Source organism: Ceratotherium simum, chromosome 8, assembly GCF_057802395.1.
Source record: "Ceratotherium simum simum isolate JZ-2026a chromosome 8, ASM5780239v1, whole genome shotgun sequence".
NCBI lineage: Eukaryota > Metazoa > Chordata > Mammalia > Perissodactyla > Rhinocerotidae > Ceratotherium > Ceratotherium simum.
This window is the reverse complement of record NC_141907.1, coordinates 42,412,048-42,436,013: the sequence shown is the minus strand read 5'-3', so window position 1 is coordinate 42,436,013 and position 23,966 is coordinate 42,412,048. Positions and strand designations below refer to the sequence as shown.

Sequence of the window (23,966 nt, the reverse complement as noted above, 5' to 3'; positions counted from 1 at the left end):
TTAGCTACACATTTTACACATTGTGACTATGTCCTTCTTGTGATTTATGTTTTCTTTGCACAATTTCTTACAGGTGTGTGAATTTCTCAATAGACTGAAAGAAAAGCGCTTGCCTTCTGCCTGTTGAACAGGTTTTTTGAGAAGTGCTATGGGGCTGCTGTACTTCACGAGTTCAAAAGTTTGGAGATTTTTTCTTGGAAACTTTTCCCATGTGTTTGAATAACAATTAAGTTCTTTGTACAAATAGTTATATGATTATAATTAACATAACATAATTAATCAAGAATATAATTAATATATTATATAATAGTATTATAAATTATAATACGTAATTGAACCTCTTCCTTTTTAATAGTGATACCTCTTGATTCATTTTCTTTCCTTGTGACTTACTAGAACTCACAGAAAATTATTATTTTTTTTTTTTGTGAGGAAGATCAGCCCTGAGCTAACATCCATGCTAATCTTCCTCTTTTTGCTGAGGAAGACCGGCCCTGAGCTAACATCTATTGCCAATCCTCCTCCTTTTTTTCCCCCAAAGCCCCACTAGATAGTTGTATGTCATAGTTGCACATCCTTCTAGTTGCTGTATGTGGGAGGCAGCCTCAGCATGGCTGGAGAAGCAGTGCCTCGGTGCGCGCCCGGGGTTCGAACCCAGGCCGCCAGTAGCGGAGCACTAAGCCACAGGGCTGGCCCCCCACAGAAAATTATTAAGCAAAATGACTACAGTGGGCAGCTTTTCTTATTCCTGATTCTAATGGGGATGCTGTGAATGTTTCACAATTCACTAAGACATTTGCAATGAAAGGTTCTGACAAATATCCTTCATCAATTTAAAACAATTTCTTTCTGTTTCTGGCATACTAAGAATTTTTATCAGGAATAGAAATTTGGAAAGAAATTTTTGCTAAGGCATGGCCACCACTAAGACCATGATCCAGTGTACTTTCGGCTATTGAGAAAGAGATTTACCAACTTCAATTTCATAAAGAAAGTCTAGGAAATATAAACAATTAAAAAAATTGGTGCTATAAAGCTTTCAACATGGAGGAAAGTGTTTTTAAAAAACACAAACATTTTGTATGTATCCATGTCTCAAATGTCTCTATATATGTACTGAAGAAGCATAAATTCAAAAATAATTATATTTATTTATTTATTTTTTTGTGAGGAAGATCAGCCCTGAGCTAACATTCATGGTAATCCTCTTCTTTTTGCTGAGGAAGACTGGCTCTGAGCTAACATCTATTGCCAATCCTCCTCCTTTTTTTTGTTCCCCAAAGCCCCAGTAGATAGCTGTATGTCACAGCTGCACATCCTTCTAGTTGCTGTATGTGGGATGCGGCCTCAGCATGGCCTGAGAAGGGGTGCGTCGGTGTGTGCCCGGGATCCGAACCCCGGTCACCAGTAGCAGAGCATGCACACTTAACGGCTAAGCCACGGGGCCGGCCCAAAAATAATTACAAAAATAACCCAGACATTGACCAAGAACTCATTCTGAACGTGAATTAATTCTTATGCGACTTGAAACCTAAACAAAGGATAACTTTTCTTTTGGTGTCTTCCAGACCAATCATTCCAAACAGGTCATAAGAGCCAAAATTATTTTGCAATTATTCTGATTCTCTGTGATTATTTTCGTAGTTCTTCATAGTTTTAGGAAGCTATTTCTCATATATTAATTTACATTTCTAAAACTCCATCTTAGTAAGCTTTATCTCAATATTTGGATAACTATATTTCCAGGCATTTTTTAAAATATAGTTTCTTTAAAGATATGTTTTTGGACTCTTTGAGCTGCACTTTTTACTTTTACTAATACCACACTCATCTTTTTAGAAAAGCTATACACATTAGCTCTGGGTATAGATCCAGGAGTAGTTTTTTCAAATTTGCTTTCAGTTAATTCTGTGGAAACAGGATGATATTACACAGTAGGCCTGCATAGTCTATTTCAAATGTGGCTCAAACCATTCCAGCATGTTAACACCAGCTAATTATCACAAATTAATCGCATGGAAAAAAATTGTTTTCCTAGACTAAAAACTGCCATATCCCAGGGCAGTTATCCCTCAATAACATAAGCTCTTGGTCATTAGGATCACAGAAGGAGAGGACAGACCCATCACCATCCTTGGGGAGAGGAGGAGACAGGGAAAAAGCACCAAGAGTGCATGTCCTGGCTATCTTCCCCAGATGAAATTCCAATTTGTCCTTCTCAGAATATGCTCAGAATAAAAAAAAAAAAACACTTTAAATTTGGTCTATTTCTTTCTTCAGTCATTATTCTTTCATTAATGAACTTCTTAGTTCTTTATTCCTTGATATCTCACTAGCATTACTTTTTATTACTCCATTTTATAGTCTTAATCAGCTTATTAGTTATATCTCTTTTCGGCTGTTCTGTTCTGTTTTGGCTTCATTTGGTTGTTCCTTTTGGGTTTACAGTATGCATCCTTATTATCACAGTCTCACTTCAAGTAATATTATACCACCTATACTGTAAGTATAGCATTATACCACCTATAGTATAGTGTCTATTGTGTAAGAACCTTACAACAGTATTAGTCTATTTGTCCCTCCCAGCCTCTGTGCTATTGTTGCATGCACATTACTTCTATATCCAGTTGATCTTCATTATTTGAAGATACCATATTTACAAATTCACCTACTTGCTAAAATTTATTTGTTGCCCCCAAAACAATACTCATGGCACTTTCTCATTCATTTGTGGACATTTGTATAGCAATGAACAATTGTCATTCAAGGTGCCCAGTCCCATTTAAGGTGGAACAAGGCAATGCTCTGCCTTGTTTGTTTCATCTCTTTTATTGTAAACGAGTATTCTATTTGGAGTCTATTAGTGCCACATTTTTGCATTTTTTTACTTGTTGGTGATTTTGCTGTTTAATATGGCCTCCCAAAAGACTTGTATGCTGAAAACTATAAATCATTGCTGAAAGAAATTAAAGACAAATAAATGGAAAGACAGCCCACGTTCATGGATTGGAAGACTTAATATTGTTAAGACGTCAGTACTACCCAAAGCAATCTACAGATTCAATGTCATCCCTATAAAAATTCCAATGACATTTTTTGCAGAAATAGAAAATCCATCTTAAAATTCACATGGAATCTCAAGGGAACTCAAATAGCCAAAACAATCTTGAAATGGAAGAACAGAACTGGAGGTCTCACACTTTCTAATTTCAAAACTTAACTACAAAGCTATGGTAATCCAAACAATGGTACTAGCATACAGACAGACATATAGACCAATGGAATAGAAGAGATGACCCAGAAATAAATGTCAAATGATTTGCAGCAAGGGTGCCAAGAGCATTCAGTGGGGAAAGGACAGTCTCTTCAATTGGATATCCCGTTGAGAAAACTGGATATCCACACTCAAAAGAATGAGGATGGGCCCTTACCTTACACCATAAACAAACATTAACTCAAAATAGATTAAAGATCTAAATGTAAACCCTAAAAATACACAACTCCCAGAAGAAAACATAGGGGAAAATCTTCATGACATTGGATTTGGCAGTGATTTCTTGGATGTGACACCAAAAACACAAGCAACAAAAAAAGAAATAGACAAACAGGACACCAAATTTAAAAATTTTTTGAGCATTAAAGGACAGAACCAGAAAAGTGAAAGGCAAACCACAGAATGGGAGAAAATATTTGCAAATCATATATCTGATAAAGCGTTAATATCCAGAACATATGAAGAGTTCCTACAACTAAACAACAAAAAAATAAAATAAGCCTATTAAAACATGGGCAAAGGACATGAATAGACATTTCTCCAAAGAAGATATACAAATGGCCAACAAGCATATTAAAAGATGTTCAACAATCTTCAGAGAAATGCAAATCAAAATCACAATGAGATGTTACCTTACACCATTAGGATAGCTACTACAAAAAAAAAAAAAAAACCCAGAAAATAACAAGTATTGACAGGGATGTAGAAAAATTGGAACCCTTGTGCATTGCTGGTGGGAAAGTAAAATGGTGTCGCTGCTATGGAAAACAGTATGGCAATTTGCAAAAAATTAGACATAGAATTACCATATGATCCAGCAATTCTCCTTCAGGGTGTATACCAAAAGAAGTGAAAGGAGGGACTCAAACAGATATTTGTACACCCATGTTCATGGCAGCATTATTCACAATAGCCAAAAGGTGGAAGCAACCCAAATATCCATCAGTGGATGAATGGATAAACAAAATGTAGTATATACACACAATGGAATATTATTCAGCTTTAAAAGGAAAGATTCTGTCATTAGTTACAGCATAGATGAACTTGCAAACATTGTGCTAAGTGAAATAAGTCAGTCACAAAAGGACACATATTGTATGATTCCACTTATATGAGGTACCTGGAGTAGTCAAATTCATAGAGACAGAAAGTAGAATGATGGTTGCCAGGGCTGAGGGAAGTGGAATTGGGGAACTATTGTTGAATGGGTATGGAGTTTCAATTTGGGAAGATGAAGAAGTTCTGGAGAGGTATGATGGTGGCGATGGTTGTACAACAATGTGAAAGTACCTAATGCCACTGAATTGCGCATTTAAAAATAATTAAAATGGTAAATTTTATGTCATGCATATTTTACCACAATAAAATAAAATGGCCCCCAAGTGTAGTGCTAAAGTGCTGTCTACGATTCCTAAGTGCAAAGAGGATTGTGATGTGCTTTATGTATGTGAGATAAGCTTTGTTCAGGCATAATGCTATAGACTGAATGTTTGTGCACCCCTAAAACTCGTGTGTTGAAATCCTAACACCTAATGTGATGGTATTGAGGCAGAGTCTCCAGGTGGTGATTGGGTCATGAGGGTGAAGCCCTCTTGAATGGGATTTGTGCCCTTATAAAAGACATGCCAGAGAGCTCCTTGTCCTCTTCTACCATGTGAGAACACAGCAAGAACACAGTCATCTATGAACCAGGAAGTGGGCTCTCACGAGACACAGAATCTTCCAGTGCCTTGATCTTGGACTTTCCAGCCTCCAGAATGGTGAGAAATAAATTTCTGTTCAAAAGTCACCCAGTCTATGGTATTTTGTTATAGCAGCCCAAAAGGACTAAGACACAGGAGCTACAGTGCTATGGCTGTGAGCTAAATGTTAATGAGCTATACATGAACAACATATATTACATAAACTATCTTCAAACAGAAACACACATAAAACAAGGTTATGTATTGATCAGTTGATGAAAATGGGATCAGAGGCTCACAGGAATGTAACCTTGTATTTCTCCTATGAGCAACATTTTGTGTTCACATATTCATTTTGTGATGATCTTATAAAACATAACTACTGTGAATAACAAGAATCAGTTTTATGTTTAAAACTCCACAATATGTTATTTTTGCTTTAAACAGTGAATTATCTTTTAAAGAGTATTTTTTTAAAAAACGTATTTTATATTTACCCGTATATTTACCATTTCTGGTGCTCTTGATTTCTTTGGGTAGATGCGGATTTTTATCTATCATTTTCCTTCCGCCTGAAAGACTTCCTTTAACATTTTTTATAGTGACGGTGTGCTGATTATGAATTCTTTCATCATTTACATGTCTGAAGAAGTCTTTATTTAACAATTGCTTTTGAAAGATATTTTTGCTGCGTTTAGAATTCTAGATCGACTGTTTCATTCTTTTAGTAGGTTAAAGACAGAAGTCACTGTCTTCTGACTTGCATTCATTCTGATGACAAATCTACCGTCATCCTTATCTTTGTTGCTTTGTACCTAACATGTCTTTTTTCTCTAGCTGTTTTTAAGATTTGCTTTCTGTCATTATGATTATGAAGTGCCTAGGAGCAGTTTTCTTCATACTTCTTGGAGTTTGTTGAATTTCTTTTTTTTTTTTTGGTGAGGAAGATCAGCCCTGAGATAACATCTGATGCCAATTCTCCTCTTTTTTTCTGAGGAAGCTTGGCCCTGAGCTAACATCCGTGCCCATCTTCCTCCACTTTATATGGGACACCCCCACAGCATGGCTCAACAAGCAGCGCGTTGGTGCACGCCTGGGACCCGAACTGGCGATCCCCGGGCTGCCGCAGTGGAGCACGTGCACTTAACTGCTTGTGCCACCGGGCTGGCCCTGTTGAACTTCTCGAATCTGTGGATTTATAGCTTTCATCAAATTTGGAAAAATTTTGGCTTTGATTTCTCTAAATATTTTTTCTGTCCCTTCTTCTGGAACTCCAAGAACATCTATAGGCCACTTGATGCTGTGTTCCAGCTCACTAACGCTCTGCTATTAGTGAGTGCTAATTCTTTTCAGCCTTTTACCTGACTATATTTTGTTTAGGATAGTTTCTATGCCTATATCTTTAAGATCGCTGATCTTTTATTTGCAGTATCTGTCATTAATCACATCTGATGTGTTTTTCAATTTCAGACACTATATTTCTCAATTCCATAATTTTTCAGGTCTTTTCTTATAACTTCCAAATCTCTCCTTATCAAGTTCATGCTTTCCTCTACTTTCTGGAATATATGAAGGGGATTTTTAAATATAATAATTGTTTTAATGTCTTTGTCTGCTAATTCTATCAAATGTGTCATTTCTGTCTGATTCTATTGATTGATTTTTCTTCTCATTGTCATATTTTGCTGTCATATTTTGTCATATTTTCTTTTCATGCCTGATATGCTTTGATTACATACCTTGGAATTTACTACTAATTGTCTAATCGTCATCTCAAACTTAACATACCCTAAACTTTGCTCCTCCTATATTCTTCTTAATGGCAACTTGTTTTCTTCTAAATGCTTTGAGTAAAGACCTTGGTATCATCCTTGACCTTCTTCTGTCTCTTATTCCTCAGATTCACTTTGTCAGCAAATCCTGGCCATGCTACTGAGTAAAATCCAAGAATTCAGCCCTTCTCACCACTCACATCACCTCCACCCTGGTCCAAGCCACCATCTTCTCCTACCTGGCTTAATTTAACAGCATCTTCACTTCCTTGCTTCTGCCCTTGCCTATTGAAAGTCTGCTTTCAACACAGCAACCAAATTCATCCTAATTAGTCCTAAGTTATAGAATATCATCCCTCTGCTCAAAATCCTCCAAAGGCTCCCCAGTTAATTCAAAACAGAAGCCCAAGTCCTTACTATGACCTACAGGACCCACCCCATCACCACTCTGACCTCCCCTCCCTCACCCATGGACACACACTTACTCTACTTCTAGTCACGCTGCCTCTTCATTGTTTCTCAACTATTTCGGGCATGTTCCTACCTGGGCCTTCATACTTGTTGCTACCTCTGTTGGGAATTGTCTCACCTCAGCAAACCACATGGTCACTTCCCCACTCTCCCTTCAGGTCTTTATTCAAAAGTTACTTTTTCAGTTAGAACTTCTCTATGTTATGTAAATATATTTTTTTCACATATGTTTTCTTATTTAATCCTCAACATCCTTATGAGGAAGATACTGTTAATTATCCCTATTTTACAAATGAAGAAAATGAAAGACAAGTTAAACGAATTGCCCAAGGTTACACACACTGCTAGTAAATGGTAGAGCACGCAAACTGATTCCAGAACCATCTCTATATCCTATCCATATTTATCCTATATACAGGATATTTATCCTATTTATGTATATATGTTTATCATATTTATCATACGTATGTATATACAGCTACAAAGATATATAGCTATTTCTAACCTCCATGATTGAGGGAACTGGTGGAGACTTGGAAGCAGAATGGTGCATTGATCCAGCTAGTATTTATTGGGCATCTACTACGCACTGGACATTGTGATGAATGCTGAGGATGCAGAGATGAAAGATGCAGTTGCTGTCATCAAGGACCTCACAGTTGGGAATAGGGAAGAAGACAGACACCTAGAAGCCCCATGGAGAAAGAACTAGGTTGCACCCATAGATAGAAATTATGAAGGGATTCTGATTCAACCCAAGGAAGTGTTCCTAATAGTCAAAGCTGTCTGAAAATGGTCTAAAGCATGGAGTTCCTCTCGTAGGTGTTGTGCTAGCAGGAGAGAGGAGACAATTGACCTGGCTGATATAAAAGAGATTGACTCAAGCATAACATGGCAGGTAAGCAACCAGACAAACACTTTGAGCTGTAATTTTTGAAGAAACTTTTCAACGAAGTGACTATTTGCAGAGATGTGTGTAAGGCTGAGGGAACTAACAAGAATTTTGATGCACAAAGAGGCTAGTAGAAGCCGGAAGACATTTCTACCATTTTCCGTGAAGGTGCAGGGGGAGCCTGAGTAAGAGCTGGAGCCTTGGAAAGAAGGCTCTCAGACAGAAAGGGAATTTCTGGAGAGCAGCAGCAACTGCCAGAACTGGGGCAATGCAGCCTCCCCAGAAACCATCAATATACCTGGCTTCTCTCTCCTCAGGTTGTTCTGTTATTTGTAGTACCACTCATTCACCAAACCCAAATGGAAGCCAGAGGCAAGAGGCTGCAGGTGATGCAGTTAATAGAGGAAATTATACAATCTCCAAAGGTCAGTGCCTGCAGGCACCAAGCAGGACGGATGAAAGTGGAAACGGATCTAGAGGGGCAAACGGAGAATAACCAGCACAGTTGGCTAAGGGCCCTTCTTTACTAAGAAGCAAAAAATCCTCCCTGGGGACTGTAAAAGTGAACGATTAGGAAAGGAACCTCAACTATGGGGCAGAAGGGGTGGAAAAATTGGAGCTGAACGGAAAATCTGGCTCTGCCCTTCCCACGTCCCTTTTCCCCCAGGAACATCCCCTCGTGCGCTCCGGTGCGCACCACCTGCCGTGGCGTCTGGGCGAAGCACCGGGACAGGGGAGCCTCCCACCTGCGCGGGTGACCAAGAACAGCTGGGAGTCGGGGCTCAGCCCCGCTTTCCCGGGAAGAGGAGGCTAGGCCGGGGCACGCGTCCCGCCCCGCCCGTGAGCTGGTGCCCCCAGGGCCCACCCGGCCCTGTTCGGCGCGCGGGGGGTCGCCCGGACCATTCAGAATGTCCTGGCTGCCAGACAAGCGGGGCTTTCCACGTGGGCAGAGGCGATGTTATTCAGGTGGCAAGGATCCAAGGCGGAGCCTTCTTTCCCTCCGGGTCCACCCACTGCCCCTCCCCACTCCCGACCCAGAAAAGGACACGCACACAAAAAAACTTTTGCCACACTATTAATATATTCGCGTTCCCTCCCACTTTCCCAATGGGCTACCAGCTGCAGAACTCCTGAATAGAAAGCTTAATTGTGCTTTGTCATGCAGAGTACCTCGATTTTCTATAGAAGGTTACAAAGGGACATTTGAAGTATTTCTTTCTCGCCTAATAATGAACTATTTGCATAGGGCACCTCTGCGCCTGCCAGACCCAGGTAGCTGCGCCGAAGCTCCCCGGGCCCCCGGTAACAAAACTCAGTGCGGTTTCCAAAAGGCACCCTCCTCTGCCTCCAGCCTCGCATCCCGACTTTTCTCTCCATTCCCTCGGGTCACGGCCAGCCAGGCAGCTGATTTAGAGGACACGAAACCCGAGCCCTACAGGCCGCGGTGGCCCGGCCCTCCGGCTGACCTCTTGGCGGCCTCGGGCCATCCCAGCCCCTCAACCCCCGGCTGGGGCCTGCTCTAGTCCGGGCCTTCAGAGCCCAAGTAGTGTTTTGCAGCTCCCACCTGGGGGTCCACAGACCAGGTCGGTACCCACGCGGGGCCCTCTGCCCACTTGAGTCCCGCATAAAAGCCAAGTCAAGCGCTAAAGGAACTGGAAGCTGATTATGATTTGGATAAGATGCTGTGCGTTTCTCCTGGTTGATTGGCAGGGCTGCCTTAAGAAAATCTTTTCTTGTTGCTTGTTTTGACAGTTCAAATCCAGGTCTATGTGACATATAAAGCTAATAAAATTCTAATTTCATTGTTAATCTTATTTCATTGCAGTATAGGTTTTTACCCTCACACCTGCATGGCAGGGTGTAATTCCATTAATAAAAAAAATCAACATATTCATTGCATGTCTTTTCCCTGATGATATATTGTGAGCAGTGTGAGTTGAAAAAGAAGCATTTATTCCCACCGTGAATGAGCCTGCATGGGGCGGGAGCTTCACCTGCCCCTCAGTCAATTAGGAATGTATCGAAAAGTCTAGCAGAAAACGAGTTAAATTAACCGTTCGCTAATTTCCTTGTGTCCCTCCTACATAATCCCCCCTTTTCAGCTTGCCCCAGAAATTACCACATGTTGCAAGGTTCAAATAGTGCCTAATGAAACAGTGACTGAACGCTTCTCCTTCCAGCGCCACCATCGGGGGAGCCCTTTTGCAGGCCTTCAAAGCCAGAGCGATTTCCCGGTCCTGGTTCCCGCATCCTTAAAAGAGAAAAAAAAAAAAAAAAAAAAAAAGTTTCTTTGGCAGAAAAAAAAAATCTAAGCTGTCAATAACTCTTGATCCAGCCGGTGAGACTACACCGCTACCACCATGGGGACGCTGTGGGATTCCGAGATGTCGGTGCCCCGGGTGGGAGCCACACATGGGTATCCTCCTCTGTTACCGGACAGCTGGGGTCCTGGAGTGGGGAGGATTGAGGTAGGACGAGGGGAGATTGGAGGAGGACGGGGAGATCGGCCTGGAGAACAAAGGAGAGAGAGACGCCAAGGCAGAAAAAGACAGAGACAGAGAAAAGCAGGCAAAGACCGAGAGGGAAGCAGAGACAGAGACAGACAACAAACACACTGCCAACTTTCAACTCCTTTCTCCCAAGTGAAACTCTAAAACCACGTGTCTGGCTCAAGCAGCTCCTCAGCCCTTGGGTGAAGGCATTTTTAAGTCTTGAGATGCAAGACCCTAATAATTAATCGTGGTCATTAATTAATTTAGGAGGAAAGGGGGGAGGTGACTTGCTGCTGCTTGACCCCAAACAATTTAAATTACGCTTTGTGAAGGTGGACTCCAAAAGCCTGCCCTCCCCCTCCTTCCTATTCTTTCTCCTTCACGCTCTCAAAAATTTCCATTATAATCCTCAGCGGTCTGAGGCGGGCAGCGCTGCGCGTCCCTCTCCAGCCCTTCCCTGCAAACTGAGGCCAAGCTGTCTTGAGCTCCACGGAGCCGGCTGCCGCCCACAGGCAGGGAGCTCTTTCCCAGAGGGAGCAGCTCCCACCTGCCTTTTTTCTCTGCACCTGCTGTGAGTCGTTTCTCCCTGAACTTCAGAAATCAAGTAGTTTCCTAAGAATTAGTCCCACTGTGGTACTCGCAGAGCACTGTGCGAGCTGCATAGAGGATGTAGCTAAATATTGCTACATTCTCTGTTCTCCTTGCCTCCTTCTCTCTCTCTCTCTCTCTCCCTCCCTCCCTTCCTCCCTCTCCCTCTCTCCCTCTCCCTCTTCCTCCCTCTCGCTAGAGACTTGAGTTCCTTATTTGAAATGGTGCAGCTAATACAAAGTCATCAAAGCACTATGGTTCTTGTCTTAAAGTGACAGCCCTCTTTATGGGGCTGTTTGAAATACGCCCCCTGCTTTTCAATGTCTCTCTATCCATCTTTGTCTGCTCTTCAGAAAAACGGACAATATAAAGCCCAGCCTGGCGAGCTCCCCACGCTCAGGCCTGGGCAGTGCCAACCTCCGCCTTTAAGCAGATTGAAATTGTCACTGCTTCATTAATCTGAAACTAGTTACTTTCCTAAGCACACAGCACACACTTCCGATCTGTTGGGATTCACTCAGAGGAGCCCCTGGGGGCCTTTCTGGGTTTGGGATTTGGAAGGCTCAACAAAGGTAGGACATGGGCTCCGGAAAACACAGGGCTCAGCTTGAAGAAATGCAATGCCCAGTGCAGAAGGGAGGCACTGACATCAGTATAAGGGCACACAAAACACTATTTTCAGAGACAATAGGATGCCCAGAATTTTGGAGGGTGTGCTTGAGAACAAGGAGTCCAGCTATGGGAACAGACAAGGGTATCTATCACCACATGGAGTAGCTTTCAGGACTGGGAGGTCTCATAGGCTGTGGATTTTCTTTCCCCAAACAGAAGAAACTTACTTCCAAATATGAGTCAAAGTTGGTTCTTGTTTTTTCATCTGAGCCCTGATTCAGCTCTGTTCCTAAGAGATCTTTTTAAGTTCCTGTTCTTATTGGCCCCTCCCTGTTACCCACCTCACGTGCCAGGGCCTTGGGTGTAGGACCCCTGCACCCCTGTGGAATTTCTCATCTTCTGAGACAAGCTGTCTCTTTTCTTCACACCTCCACCATTAACAAAAGACAATACAAAAGATTCCTCTATTTTTCATATTTCCAGCTGGCTTAGAATAGCAAGTTTTTGGATTCTATTCCATCTAATTTAGGAAAGAGACGTGGGCATTTCTCTTTTTTTTTTCAGAGAAGCTCAATTTTCAGTAATGTGAGCCTAAAGATTTATAAAATAGATTTATATTAAATTATGTTAATAGAAGCCTACTAAATGCACCATTTAATTGCAGGGGAAAAATGTTCCCTTTTAAGAGGTCTGTCACCTTAACAGGTACATTCAAAGATTCCCTGTGAATAATGAAAATAGGAACAATTGCTTTGATGCACTGAGCTGCATTCATCGTCTGGGACAGCTTTAGGCTGTTTGGAGAGGATGGGAGGAGCTCCTTTTAAAGCAGTGATTGCTCCTTTAAACCCAATTTCCTCTAGCAAATGATTCTATTGGAAGTGTCATTCTACTCCCCTCCCTCACACCCTTCGGACTGGCCTGAGATCCTACCTAGAGCTCTCTCCAGTCTTCCCTCAATATTCAGCTTTTTTCTCCTTCCCTGAACCCAACTCTGAGCACCTTCCCACCTCCCTCAAAGAACTCTCCCAAGAAGTGCCGTGAAGAGTGAGTGGAACCTGCCGGGAGGGTAGAAGTGAGAAGAAAAAAAAAATCTGGTGAAAATAACTCTTCTCTTTTCAAATACATGACCACCATCAATGGAATTCTCTTTCCCCCCCCCCCATTCTCTCTCCTCCCCACTCATACACACACACGCACAGACCCTGTTGCCCTCTGTGACTACTTTTTTAACAATCACCTTTCTGGCAATTCTCGGACCACTGTCAGGGTAGGCCAAGCAAACTGCCTTTCTAATCCTGATCAGATGTAATTGGGCAGAACTGGTGGGGAGTGGGGGTGAAGGGAAAGAGGAGGAAGCCAGAAAGCAAAGACTTCACATCCCCAAGTTTTTGTTTCTCATAAAATATCCTTGGGAGGATGGAGGTGGGGGGATGACTAAGATATGGTCACCACTTCAGACCACTTCAGAATAAGGGGCGGTCTACCATCACCAGTGTCTCCATCACCTGGGTCCGTGGATTCACCAGGGATGGGCTGCTGGATCCCTTCTGCTCTGGGCATGGTTTGCAATCAAGAAGGCTTGCCGAGGGACCGGCCCCATGGCTTAGCGGTTAAGTGCGCACGCTCTGCTACTGGCGGTCCCGGGTCGGATCCCGGGTGCGCACCGACACACTGCTTCTCCAGCCATGCTGAGGCCGCGTCCCACATACAGCAACTAAAAGGATGTGCAACTATGACACACAACTATCTGCTGGGGCTTTGGGGAAAAAAAGGGGGAGGATTGGGGGTGGGGGGAAGAAGGCTTGCCGAATGCCGCTACCAGTGTTGGGCCATTGGCCTTGGGCTTGTGTTGGTCAATGAGTGGGAGGGTGAAGGGGAAAGGTCTCTGCTCCTCCTCTTAGCTGAGAATGTCTGGACTGGGTCAGGGCACAAGGGCAGGAGGTCATCTCCCTCCTCTCCACCTCCCACCCCCCACCCGGCTCTTTCCCTATTTAAAGCTACCACAGGACCTGTTCTCAAAGAGGTGAACTCAGCCACGCGATCGGCTCCTGCAGCTCGCTTCTTTTCTCTTAGTGGAGCAAGGTCCTGGTTTCTAATTCTCATTTCCATTCTCTTTCTCTCTTTCCATTATGTGTTTATAAGCCCCTAAGAGGCCATGTTTTGGGGGAACAGAGTTCTGTTTTTCAAGTGGGGCCACATTGAAAAACTAGCATCTATTGCTTCCCAGGGAGTAAAATTGTCAAAGGTGACCCCACACATTTTAAACATTCCTCTTTAATAAATCTGGGGACACTTCATGTAGTGTTTGATATCAACATTGTTTCATGGAGTATTTGTGTGTCTGAGTTTGTGTGTCTGTGTGTTGGCTTCAGGTGTTCTTAACCTCACGCAAAACTGTCTGCCCTTAAAATCAGACAGATTCCCAAAGCCTTATTCTGATTTGCAAATTTCAAAAACATCAACTGATTTTTTGGGAGGAGGGGGAATGTGAAATCTACCGTAGTAGACAAGGAGACTTCATGGTCTTCAGACCACGCTGAAAGTGACAAGAAGGTCCGCTGGGCTCCGAATGTCCTAGAAAAAGGAGGACCTTCTGAGAATCCTGGAGAGCCTTTCTTCGGAGAATGTCCAGCATCTAGATAGGTATCTTTGCTTGAATCTTTTTGCGTCTGGTGGGGGATCCATTATTTAGTCTCTCTTCCCTAAGGAATCTCCCCAAAGACAGGGGGAGAGGGGCTGAGACCATCCGAGCATCTCAAAACCAGGCGAGGAGGGCTGGCGCTGCGTCTCCTTCGCTTGGCGGTAGAGCTGGGCGCGCCGCGAAGCATCGGGTGTGGCAAATGGGTGGCTCCGTGCTCCGGGCGCGGGGCCTGGGGTAGGGGAGCCGGGCGAGGCGCAGAGGCTCGGGTCCCGACTGGGTATTGACTCGGGGAGGGCCGTGCCCAAGCGCTGGGCGACAAACTGGAGGGGCCAGGTGCGGATGCGAGAGGGACGGAGGTGTCTGCCCACAGCCCAGATGAAGCTTCGCTTTGGGCAGGAGCTCCAAGAGCTGCCGCAGAGGCTCTTTGTCGTTTTTGTTATTTCCTGCGAAGGAATTCTTCTCCTTAAATGCCCGTTCTTTGCGCTTGGAAACTCCCTTCCTCCCACCCCTGTACTAGGGCCCGGAGAGGCTGTTTACTGGGAAGGAGGGAGAGGGGATCTTCGGGAAAGGCAGCGGGCCGGCGCCTCCTCGCCTTCGCGGCGGGCCAGGCAAGGGTCCCGGGGCTCTGTGTGTGAGAAAGAGACCCTGAGGCTGAGCCTCCCAGGCCCAGGCAGGAGCGAGCCGGATGCCTGTGACCCCTGCGCAGGACCAGGCCCAGGTCGCTGCACAAAGCGGCGGCAGCTCCCTATTCAGTACAACACCGGGCGGTCTCGCCTCCCTCTCGCCTGCCCCGGCCGGTACCCGACTGGGAGTTGACTACGGGCCTCGGGAGTCTGAAAGGGGAACTTTCCCTCTGAGCTTCTTGAACCGCCCGTCCGTGTGTGTGTTTGTGACAGAGACAGAGAGAGAGAGAGAAAGAGAAAGACACACACACACACACTCTGGGCAGGGAAAACCATGGTGCATCCTCCCTCCCTTCTCCTCCTTCCCAAACTAGCTTCCTGACCTCAGTTTTAGAGCCCCAAACCCACCTGGTGAGGTTTCAGTTCCTATAAACCTAAAGTAAGTCAGACCTAAGGAGTCTATGTATGTGTGTTATAAACAGTTCCTATGGCTTGTGACATCTTTACAGAAAATACTCAGAAACAACACCAGTGGGTGTTAGTGGAACTTGGCTTGCAGGGAATGAGATGTCCTAGTTCCCATGTTTCCAGCTTCACTTCTCTCCCTTAGATGACAGGCCCTGGCTGCTCTAAGGAGAGAGCCAGGTTGTCCTGCAGAGCCAGAGTAACTCTTTTTGCGGACCACGCTTGCAGGAATTAACTCTGCAAGGTGATGAGAAGACATGGACTAGAAGGGAGCTAATTTAGGTTAAAGTTAGGGAGACCAGAAAAAAACCCCAAGAGCCCAAAGGTACCTTTGAACTATTTGGGGAAAATGAGAATGTAAATCATTGGACAGAATAATTCCCTGTCTCCGAACTTTGTTTCCTCTGCATTGAGGAAACCAGCTAATTTCTTAGCTAGACAATCAGGAACCTAATGTTTGTAGTCAGCTGCAGCATCATTTGTAAGTTTCCATGTATTTGCTTCCAACCTGTTTGCTGGATTATTGCTCTTCCTAAAACTATTCTGACTATTCAAATTCCTTCACATAATTCAGGTTTTAGTACTGAGAGAGATGAGGAAGAAGAAAAAAGGGGACAGGCTGCCACAGAATATAAAAACAAGATAAGGGATTTTCACCTTTCCCTGCTAAATAAATTAAAACGTTTGCCTGTCATTAGTTGTCAGTATCACCCTAAATGGAGTGATTTGTCCTGTCAACTGTGAGGAGGTTAGCTGTTTTGAGGATAGGAATACTATCTTGTAGGCAGCATCATGACCAAAAGTGTCTTCTAGACAGAAGTTTCTGTTAACAGAGAAATCCTATAGAGCCACAAACTCCCTCAACCAGGAGACCCACATTACCAAGTTTTAGTCAACACTTTCCTCTAAATTCTCAGATACTTTTTTTTCCTGCCCATACCTTTCTTTAGATATGAGGGAGAGAGAGACTGGGGAAGATGGCAAGAGCAAACACCACAAATTTAAAACCTTGATTTTGTGTGTTTTATTTATTTAAATAAATATAAATATAAATTTTATATAAAACTATTCACATACAAAGGGACTTCCAGGGACTTGGATTTTAAACTCTCCCCAGGCAAATTTTCAGAAAGCAAGACCTACAGGGTTTAATTTTCTAAATTATTCGCAATTCAATACTCTCATTTAAAAAACAACAGCAGAAAAGTTCTTATCAGGTTTTGAAAGACAGCAGGGAAGGGGAAATAACATGCACTTTCGAAAACCCCATACAGTGTTAAACTTAAACCAACCCTGTTTTTTCCTCTGTTTATGACCAGACTGAGTTGAATCTAGAATATTTACATTTTTAAAAAACAATCTATAGCTTCGAGTGGAGCGCCAAATAGGTCAAGGAGGAGACGTGAAGGGTCAGGCCCAGCATGTAAGCCGCGGGAATGCTCGGCCGGTTCTCCAGATGGGACCATGGAATGGCCGAGGATTTGGGCCCCTGGTGCCCGTCTCGTTGGAGTTGAGGGGGCTGCCGGGAGCGGGTGGTGAGAGAGGGGCAGCCCTCCCTCATAAGGGGGAAATTTCCTTGTCATCGTTGGCTGAGGCCGGCGACAAGGAGTCCTCATCCTCCGAGCGCGCATAGTGCGCCTGGCTGCCGACGCACTTGCAGCCCGCGTGACTGTTCCTCTGCGTGCCTTTCCCTTCCTTCTTATGCTTCACCCGGCGGTTCTGAAACCAGATTTTCACCTGCTTCTCCGACAGGTTCAGGTACGTAGCGATTTCGATTCTCCGGAGTCGAGACAGGTACATGTTGGAAGAGAATTCCCGCTCCAGCTCCAGGAGCTGCGTGCTGGTGAACGCCGTTCTCATCCTCTTGCCATTGGGTACCTGGCTGGAGTCCGATCCCCCTGTAGACGGGCCAAGAGAGGGCAGAGAGGTAATTCTTTGGGGAGGCGCTCCCACCCCACGTGCCATCCCTTGGAAAGGACTCCTCTCAAGAACCCACTCGCGACGCTCAACCAAACACCTGTATCCATCCCTCATCCTTTCCCATTTCAGGGCATATCGTTACTTAGCCAAGAAGGACAAGAGACGCCCAAAGCAAGTGAAGGCCTTTGATGTGCAGATCATAAAGTCAGAGGATTAAAGGAGGGGTGAGGGCTCGCATTGTCCGGTCGTCTCCCTTCAAGCCTAGCGGAGAGGCAAGCCGGCTTAGCCAAAAGCATCGAAACGCTAATTAGCCAGCCCCGACGCCGGAATGCCACACTTAAGTTCAAACACACCCATCCCGAACCTCAGTCAATCTCCAGTTTCTCAGCTCTCAAGTCTGAAGTCCCAAAGGCCCCGACATTACGCAAGACTCGGGCACCAGGTACGAGAGTGAAGTGCACCAGGCTGTTTGGAGAGGTTGGCAAACTAACTTCCACCTTCGTGGAACTTCTGAGGACGACTCCACAGTTACACTAAAAGCCCCTCCTCCCTCCCCACCCCGCCCCCCGGTCTCCCACTTCCTCCACTGGAGGCGGAAAGTTTGCTCCCGGGAGCCGGGAAGGCGCGGCGCGCAGGTGCCCAGAGACCCCGCCCTACCCATGGTGAGGCAGTGGAATCTCCGCGGGTCTGCCACGTTGTAGGTGGTGGCGGCGCAGACAGGTGCGTGATGCTGCGGGTGCCCCAAGGCCGCGGCTGCGCCCCCCGCTGCCGCTGCGGCCGCCGCTGCAGCGGCCGAGCCGGGCTGCTGGGGCTGGTGGTGGTGATGGTGGTGCTGCGGCGGGTGGTGGTGATGGTGCGCGTGGCTCACGCGCGGGCAAAACTGCGCGTCCCCAGAACCCGAAGAAAACTGACTCTTGAGCAGGGGCAAGGCCCCGGCGCTCCCCGCCGCCCCGCCACCTCCAGCCCCTGCACTCCCGGTCCCTGCGCCCCCGCCGCCGGAGCCTGCCGGCCCGCGAGAGGAGTGCAGGTGCGAGGTGACGCACAGCGGGCAAACGCAGAACGCGCCGCTCTTGCGGGAGGGGCACCCGGGCCCGGGCACCGACATCATCAACGGGGACGGCATGCCCAGCGGGATGAAGAAATCTGGCCCGGGGTGCGGCTCAGGCAGCGAGGGCGCGGGCCTCGAGGAGTCCTTGATGATGAGCGAGTCGACATAGAAGGAGCGCGACATGTCGGGAGGGGTGGGTGGCTGGAGGGCCCGGCCGGCCGTGGCGCCCCCTCCCCTCTCCTGGTCTGAGCTCTGCCCCGGGCGCGGCGCGGACGCAGGCGGTCAAGCCCTTGGGGACGCGGAGGTGTTGGCGTCTGGGCTGCGAACAAAGGGGTCCCTGGAGAGGGTTGGTCCTCACGTCCCCCGCCCGGCGCCCCGGCTCTGGGATTTTATAGCCCCCACCCCGGCACGTGATGCTGCGGAGTACCGCTCGGCTCAGGCTCCTCAGCAGCTCCCCACCCTCGGGATAGGCTGCCCGAGTCACAACAGAAGCGGCGAGGAGGGGCGGGCGCGCGGCAGGGAAGAACTCAGAGGAGGGGGATGGGGGAGACTTTGCAAAGTGTAGGTTTTGTTAATTTCGCGGGGAGGCCGGCCTCCTCCCCGTCTTTCTCCACGCTTTCCCGAGAAATCACAGAGCTGCATCCTTCATCCCATCCCTCTCCCTAGCCTAGGCCCCAGACCCGCTCCTCCCCGCACTCGGCCGCAAAGCGCACCAGGTGGGGACTTGGCGGCCTTTTAATAGGGAGGCCTAGTGCTCCCCGCTCCTCTGTGCCAGAGGTGGCTGAGGCGCGGTCAAGTGTGAGGCCTGCGGTTTGCAGCAGGATTGTGAGGGCGGCGGACTGGCAGCCGCCCAGTCCTGGAGCGCGGCTTGGGCCACGGACACAGACACGCACACGCACACTGTCCCCCAGCTTTTGGACTTGGCTGAGGTCATCCAGGTGATTAGTTCGTGACGGATCCCGGGCGTAACAGTGAGGCCTCCTGGCTAAGAAGCTGCCGAGCTTTTCATTCTGAAAAGCCCTAAAATGCCTTTACACTTGGAGCCTCCCTGGGGCCACTCAGACCAACGACCCTTCTTTGTGCCTTTTTGTAATCGTCAGCTCCCCCTTTTTTTCAGAGAGAGATGTTGAAGAGTCACTCTTTTCTTTCTCCAAGTGGTTACTCTGCTGCATTTCCAGGTCAATAGTACCAACACCATCCCAAGGATTTTAGAGGGAAGACCCAAACCCCAGCACTCCTGGAGACTGGGCAGGGGTTGGGGGAGGCCTTTGCTCTGGGTCCTGCGATCTCCTGTCCCTTTGCATTTTACAATTCTTGGGCATCTGGCAGGCTAACCAGGAAGCACTCTCCCCTCTGCACCCCTTTAAAAGCTCAAAAATGTTGAAGATAATTGAGGCACTCAAGGAATCCTGCCTGGGGATGGGAGAAGTGGCTTGGTAAAGGACGTCTCTCTGAGTGGCAGAGGGTCCAGTGGAAGACTTGTGCATCAGTGGCTTTGTGGGAGAGGGTGGCTGCCAAGATAGGGGCTATTGATCTTTTGGGCAGGCAAGATGGCAGAAGTGACAGCTTTCTCTTCTTTCCCCCTGTAGAAAATCTGGATAGAGTAGGGAGGGTGAGCAACAGCTACAACAAGTCCGATCCTTTTTGCAAAACAGTACACTTCAGGCCTGACTTCACGATGGTGCCAAGAAACTTGGGGACAGGACTCCCTCCACCTGTGAGAACCAAGTGCCCAAATCCTAGGGGAGCACCAGCTTCTCAGCTGGAGGTTGGCTGTCTCTCTGTCCTCTGTCTTTCTGTTTCCTGTTTCCCCTCTCCATCTCTGTGACCATCTCTCTTGCTTGCTAGAGAAGTGTAATTGGGTTGTAGGGACGCCCCGCTCTGGGGATCCCAGGATTTATGGATGGCAATTAAAGTTTTATGAATTGCAGCTGAGGCTGGTTATTGAGCTATTTGAATGTGATTAGAATTCAATTAGAAAGCGGTTAGTGGACGGTGGGTCTCCAGAGTGTAAACAGACAGCTATTCCAGAAATGTGCTAATCCAACATCTTGTGACAACAATTAAGGAGTCTCAGGGCTTAACTCGGGGCAGCTCAGCTGTATCTACTTTTGTACCACAAGGTTTGCCGATGCAGCCATCGCAGACACTCAGCCTCAACCCAGCCTGCCCAGACCAGCCCGCCTTCGCTAGTGTCGGGGGAATCCAGGCAGTTCCCAGAATCATTCTAGCCCCAGAAAGATGACAGAGCTCGACCATTGAGAGATGCTTAACGGCAGGGTGTTTTTTACAGGCCTAAATTGTCCAAATAGGTGATATGATTTCCCCATTCACTTTGCAAGTATATATATATTTTTCACTTAAAAATTTTACATAATACATATGTATATGTATTTATTTATTCACTTTGCAAATATATGCCTCTTTGAGAGGAATGGTTTTCTCTCTTTTTCCTCCTCTGGGTTAAGTAGAAAGTTATCCGAGGTCTGTTTTCGGCTGACGGTTTGGGTCACGATATTCCCAGTGGCTCTGGGTGTGCTTACGGGAAGAACTCTTATGCTGACGTGCTGGAAGTTGTGCTTATGTGAGGACCATTTTATTTTACAGAATCCGAATCATGAAGCTTGAGCATCTAACTCAATTTATGTCTGACTATGGAAACGTCTGGTTGGAGTGCTAAGGAATTTTGAGAAAAGTGAGAGGCCCATGGGGTTGCTTAGGGCTGCAAGGGGAGTAGCAGCTTGGGGCCAGACTGAGGCTGAAAGCAGACCATGTCTGAGAAACTTGCCTTTTAGGGTACTTGGTTAATTGCTTGAGCCCACCAAGAAGTATTTTGGGGTCATGTTCCACACTGGAGTCTGTCTCTTCTCACACTCTTCTCTTTAGTTCTCTTTGGATCTCTCATTGTCACCCTGCCTCTCTCACTCTCTCCCCTCTTTCCTCCACTCCAGCCCCATCTTCAGAAGTCTGCCCCCCTGTGCCTTGCCTCCCTTTCCCCAAAGGAAGCCTACCCTCCATGGCCCTGGGCATTTTTGCAGCTGGCTCTGTCCCGCTGGACCCTTCCCCAACACAGCAGCACCTCAAACTCACTCAGAGCAGGAGGGGACCCTTAGCAGATCGTCGGCATGCCCCCATGGTGCCCCCGTTGCCACACAGTTTTATTTCTCAGTGATTCTGTCCGATAAAATTTCATCGTCCATTAAGTAATCCCTGAAATGAGAGCTCTTATGAGCCTATAATGAGCTCTAATTGCCACGACTAGGGGAGCCACGTGGAAGGATTTATTCGGTATTAAGCAGTCGGGTACAGAGTACAGCCTGTTACCTAAGCCATTACTTTCATAATTCAAGGAGAAAATTAGTTCTTCTGGGAGGGGGGAATCCTTTGATTTTTCTCCCTGTTGCTTGGGATGACAGGATGGCTTTGTCTTCCTTGAGTGCAAGACAATGTCACAAATGTGACGGTAACAGAATTGTCCCCTCTCCATCCACCATGCCCGGCTGGTCAGGACACCCCATCGTTTCTCAACTGAGAAAAAAACCCAAAGCAGTTCAGAGGTGCCTGGACTCTGCAACTTGAGCCTGGATGAGCAGTTTCCTCTTAGCTCAACCTTGAGATTTGAATTCTTGGTTGTAGCTTTCAGAAAGTCTTCCAGTACTTTGCCACCAACCCGGATCACACCTGACCTGAACCCCACATTCCCCTCTTCCTTCTCTCTCTTCCGATTTCCTTTCATGGGCAAAGTCAGGGAAAGTAAAGGGCGTAGACTTAGCATTGCTGATTCAACAGGCCCTAAAGTTCTGACCCATTGATGTGCTTAGCCCTTTTTTCTGGCTGTAACTCTGACTTTGCCCTCCCTCTGCGAACCACCCCCCATCCCTATTCCTTTTTTCTCTCAGTTCAGCATTTGCCCACATGGTTCTCCTGCCCCAAACGAAGGCCTCAAACAGGGCGGGACAGCCCAGGAGTTGGCGCGGCCTCCTCGGATTTATTTGCTCCCCTTACATTGATTTCATATTAGTTTCCAAAGCGATGAATGATCTCAAAGCTGGGTTTTGTTAACCGAACACAAACAGGAGACAGGACTTACTTGCCCCCAGCTCCCTTTAATGAGGTCATTATCAAAGCGTGAACAAGTCTATGAATGTTTTATTGAAAGCGCATCGTTAACTTGTATCCATCCTTTTCTCGGAGTGGCATTGTGATATTGCTGTCTGTGGCACATCTTACCCGATATAGCCCGAGATTTCCCCATTCTCTGTAACCAGGCAACCCTTTCTGAATACCCAAAAATTGAAAAGAACCGCTTAGTCTTCAAGAAAGTCCTCAATAATAGTGGAAAAGAACAAAGATCCAGGAGACAACAAAATGCCACAGGGGTGACTTTTCATGAGCAATTATCTCTCATTAATCAGAAGAACAGCTGCAATATTAATTTTCTCTCTTTCTTCCTCTCTTTTCACAGTCCCCAACATTTGAATAATCATAAATTTTGATTTTATGAAGGAGTCACATTTTCAGGGGCTGGAGGAAAGCAGCTACCTAGGTGAAGACAAGGAGAAAACGCTCTCATTTTATTTTTTTGTTTGGGAAAAGCTGCCAACAAAGCAAAATGGAAAAATAAAAATAGGAGGGAAATACTAGAGAAAATGGTCCCCCCCCTTCTTCTTCTAGATGGCGGCTGAGAATCGGGACTCTTTCCCGCGCCCCCTCCCAACAACTCCCCCTCCCTCCTTTCCTCCTTCTGCCCAGACCCATTCCCCAGTTCTGCTCCGAGCAGGGCGGAGGGAAATATCCCCGGCGTCTGGCGTGGGAGTTTCAGCCGGGTTTCTGCCGGCTTAACTTGCAAACGTGAAGCCAAGCGTTGTCGATCTGACCAAAGAGACACTCTTTGGGCGTAACTTGCATTGTGGCCATCAAAAGCCCGCCAGCTCTGGATGAACTGAGACGTGCATTCAGCAGAAATGGGGCGCTCGCTCTCCTTTCTGGCGCCAGAGAGGCGATTGTTCACAGAACGTGTAGCCAGGGTGGAAAACGAGGGTCCCCAGATAAGGCTGTAACCTGCAAACGGGCTTGGGGGAGTTAAAAGAATCTCATTAAAGCAGAGGCTGCAATTAGCAAATACACACCCATAGAGAACCCAAGCCCCTCTTGAAAAGCTGTGAGTCGGGATGCAAGAGGGGCAGTTGGGAGTCAGTACCCACATTCCTGCGCTGGCTGAGTGATGAGGGGCTCGGGCGCCCGGCTGTCCCCTCAGCTGCCCCAATATTGTTACTTTTAACGCAAGGCCCGGCGAGGCGGTTCCGCGGAGAGGGCAGGCTGCGAGCCTTGTGCTTGCCTATCACCAAAAAATGATCCTGCTTCTCCCTAGTGTTTATTCAGAGCGGATGGGCTTTTGAGAAACGTGAATTCGCCGTTGTGCTCACCACAGGCCCAAGAGTTCAATTCGGCCTTCGGAGAAGAAGCGGGTGGGGGAGGCTTCT

At 46.6% G+C, this 23,966-nt stretch overlaps 1 protein-coding gene across 1 annotated transcript; it reads right to left on the bottom strand.

Annotated features, from left to right (window-relative positions):
* Positions 1–16,948: 16,948 nt before the first annotated feature.
* Positions 16,949–18,666, bottom strand: GSX2 (GS homeobox 2). The gene is made up of 2 exons (XM_004419069.3): positions 18,093–18,666; positions 16,949–17,413 (listed from the first exon to the last, which is right to left on the bottom strand). Exons 1-2 carry the CDS (start codon positions 18,664–18,666, stop codon positions 17,073–17,075), a joined length of 915 nt encoding a protein of 304 aa, XP_004419126.2. The 3' UTR covers positions 16,949–17,072.
* Between the last annotated feature and the right edge of the window lie 5,300 nt (positions 18,667–23,966).

Excerpts from the sequence above, each read along its gene's own strand:
- GSX2 (XM_004419069.3), bottom strand. The coding sequence starts at position 18,666 with ATGTCGCGCTCCTTCTATGTCGACTCGCTCATCATCAAGGACTCCTCG. Across the intron at positions 17,414-18,092 it reads ATTCCACTGCCTCACCATGG|GGGGATCGGACTCCAGCCAG; the intron begins GTAGGGCGGGGT and ends GCCCGTCTACAG.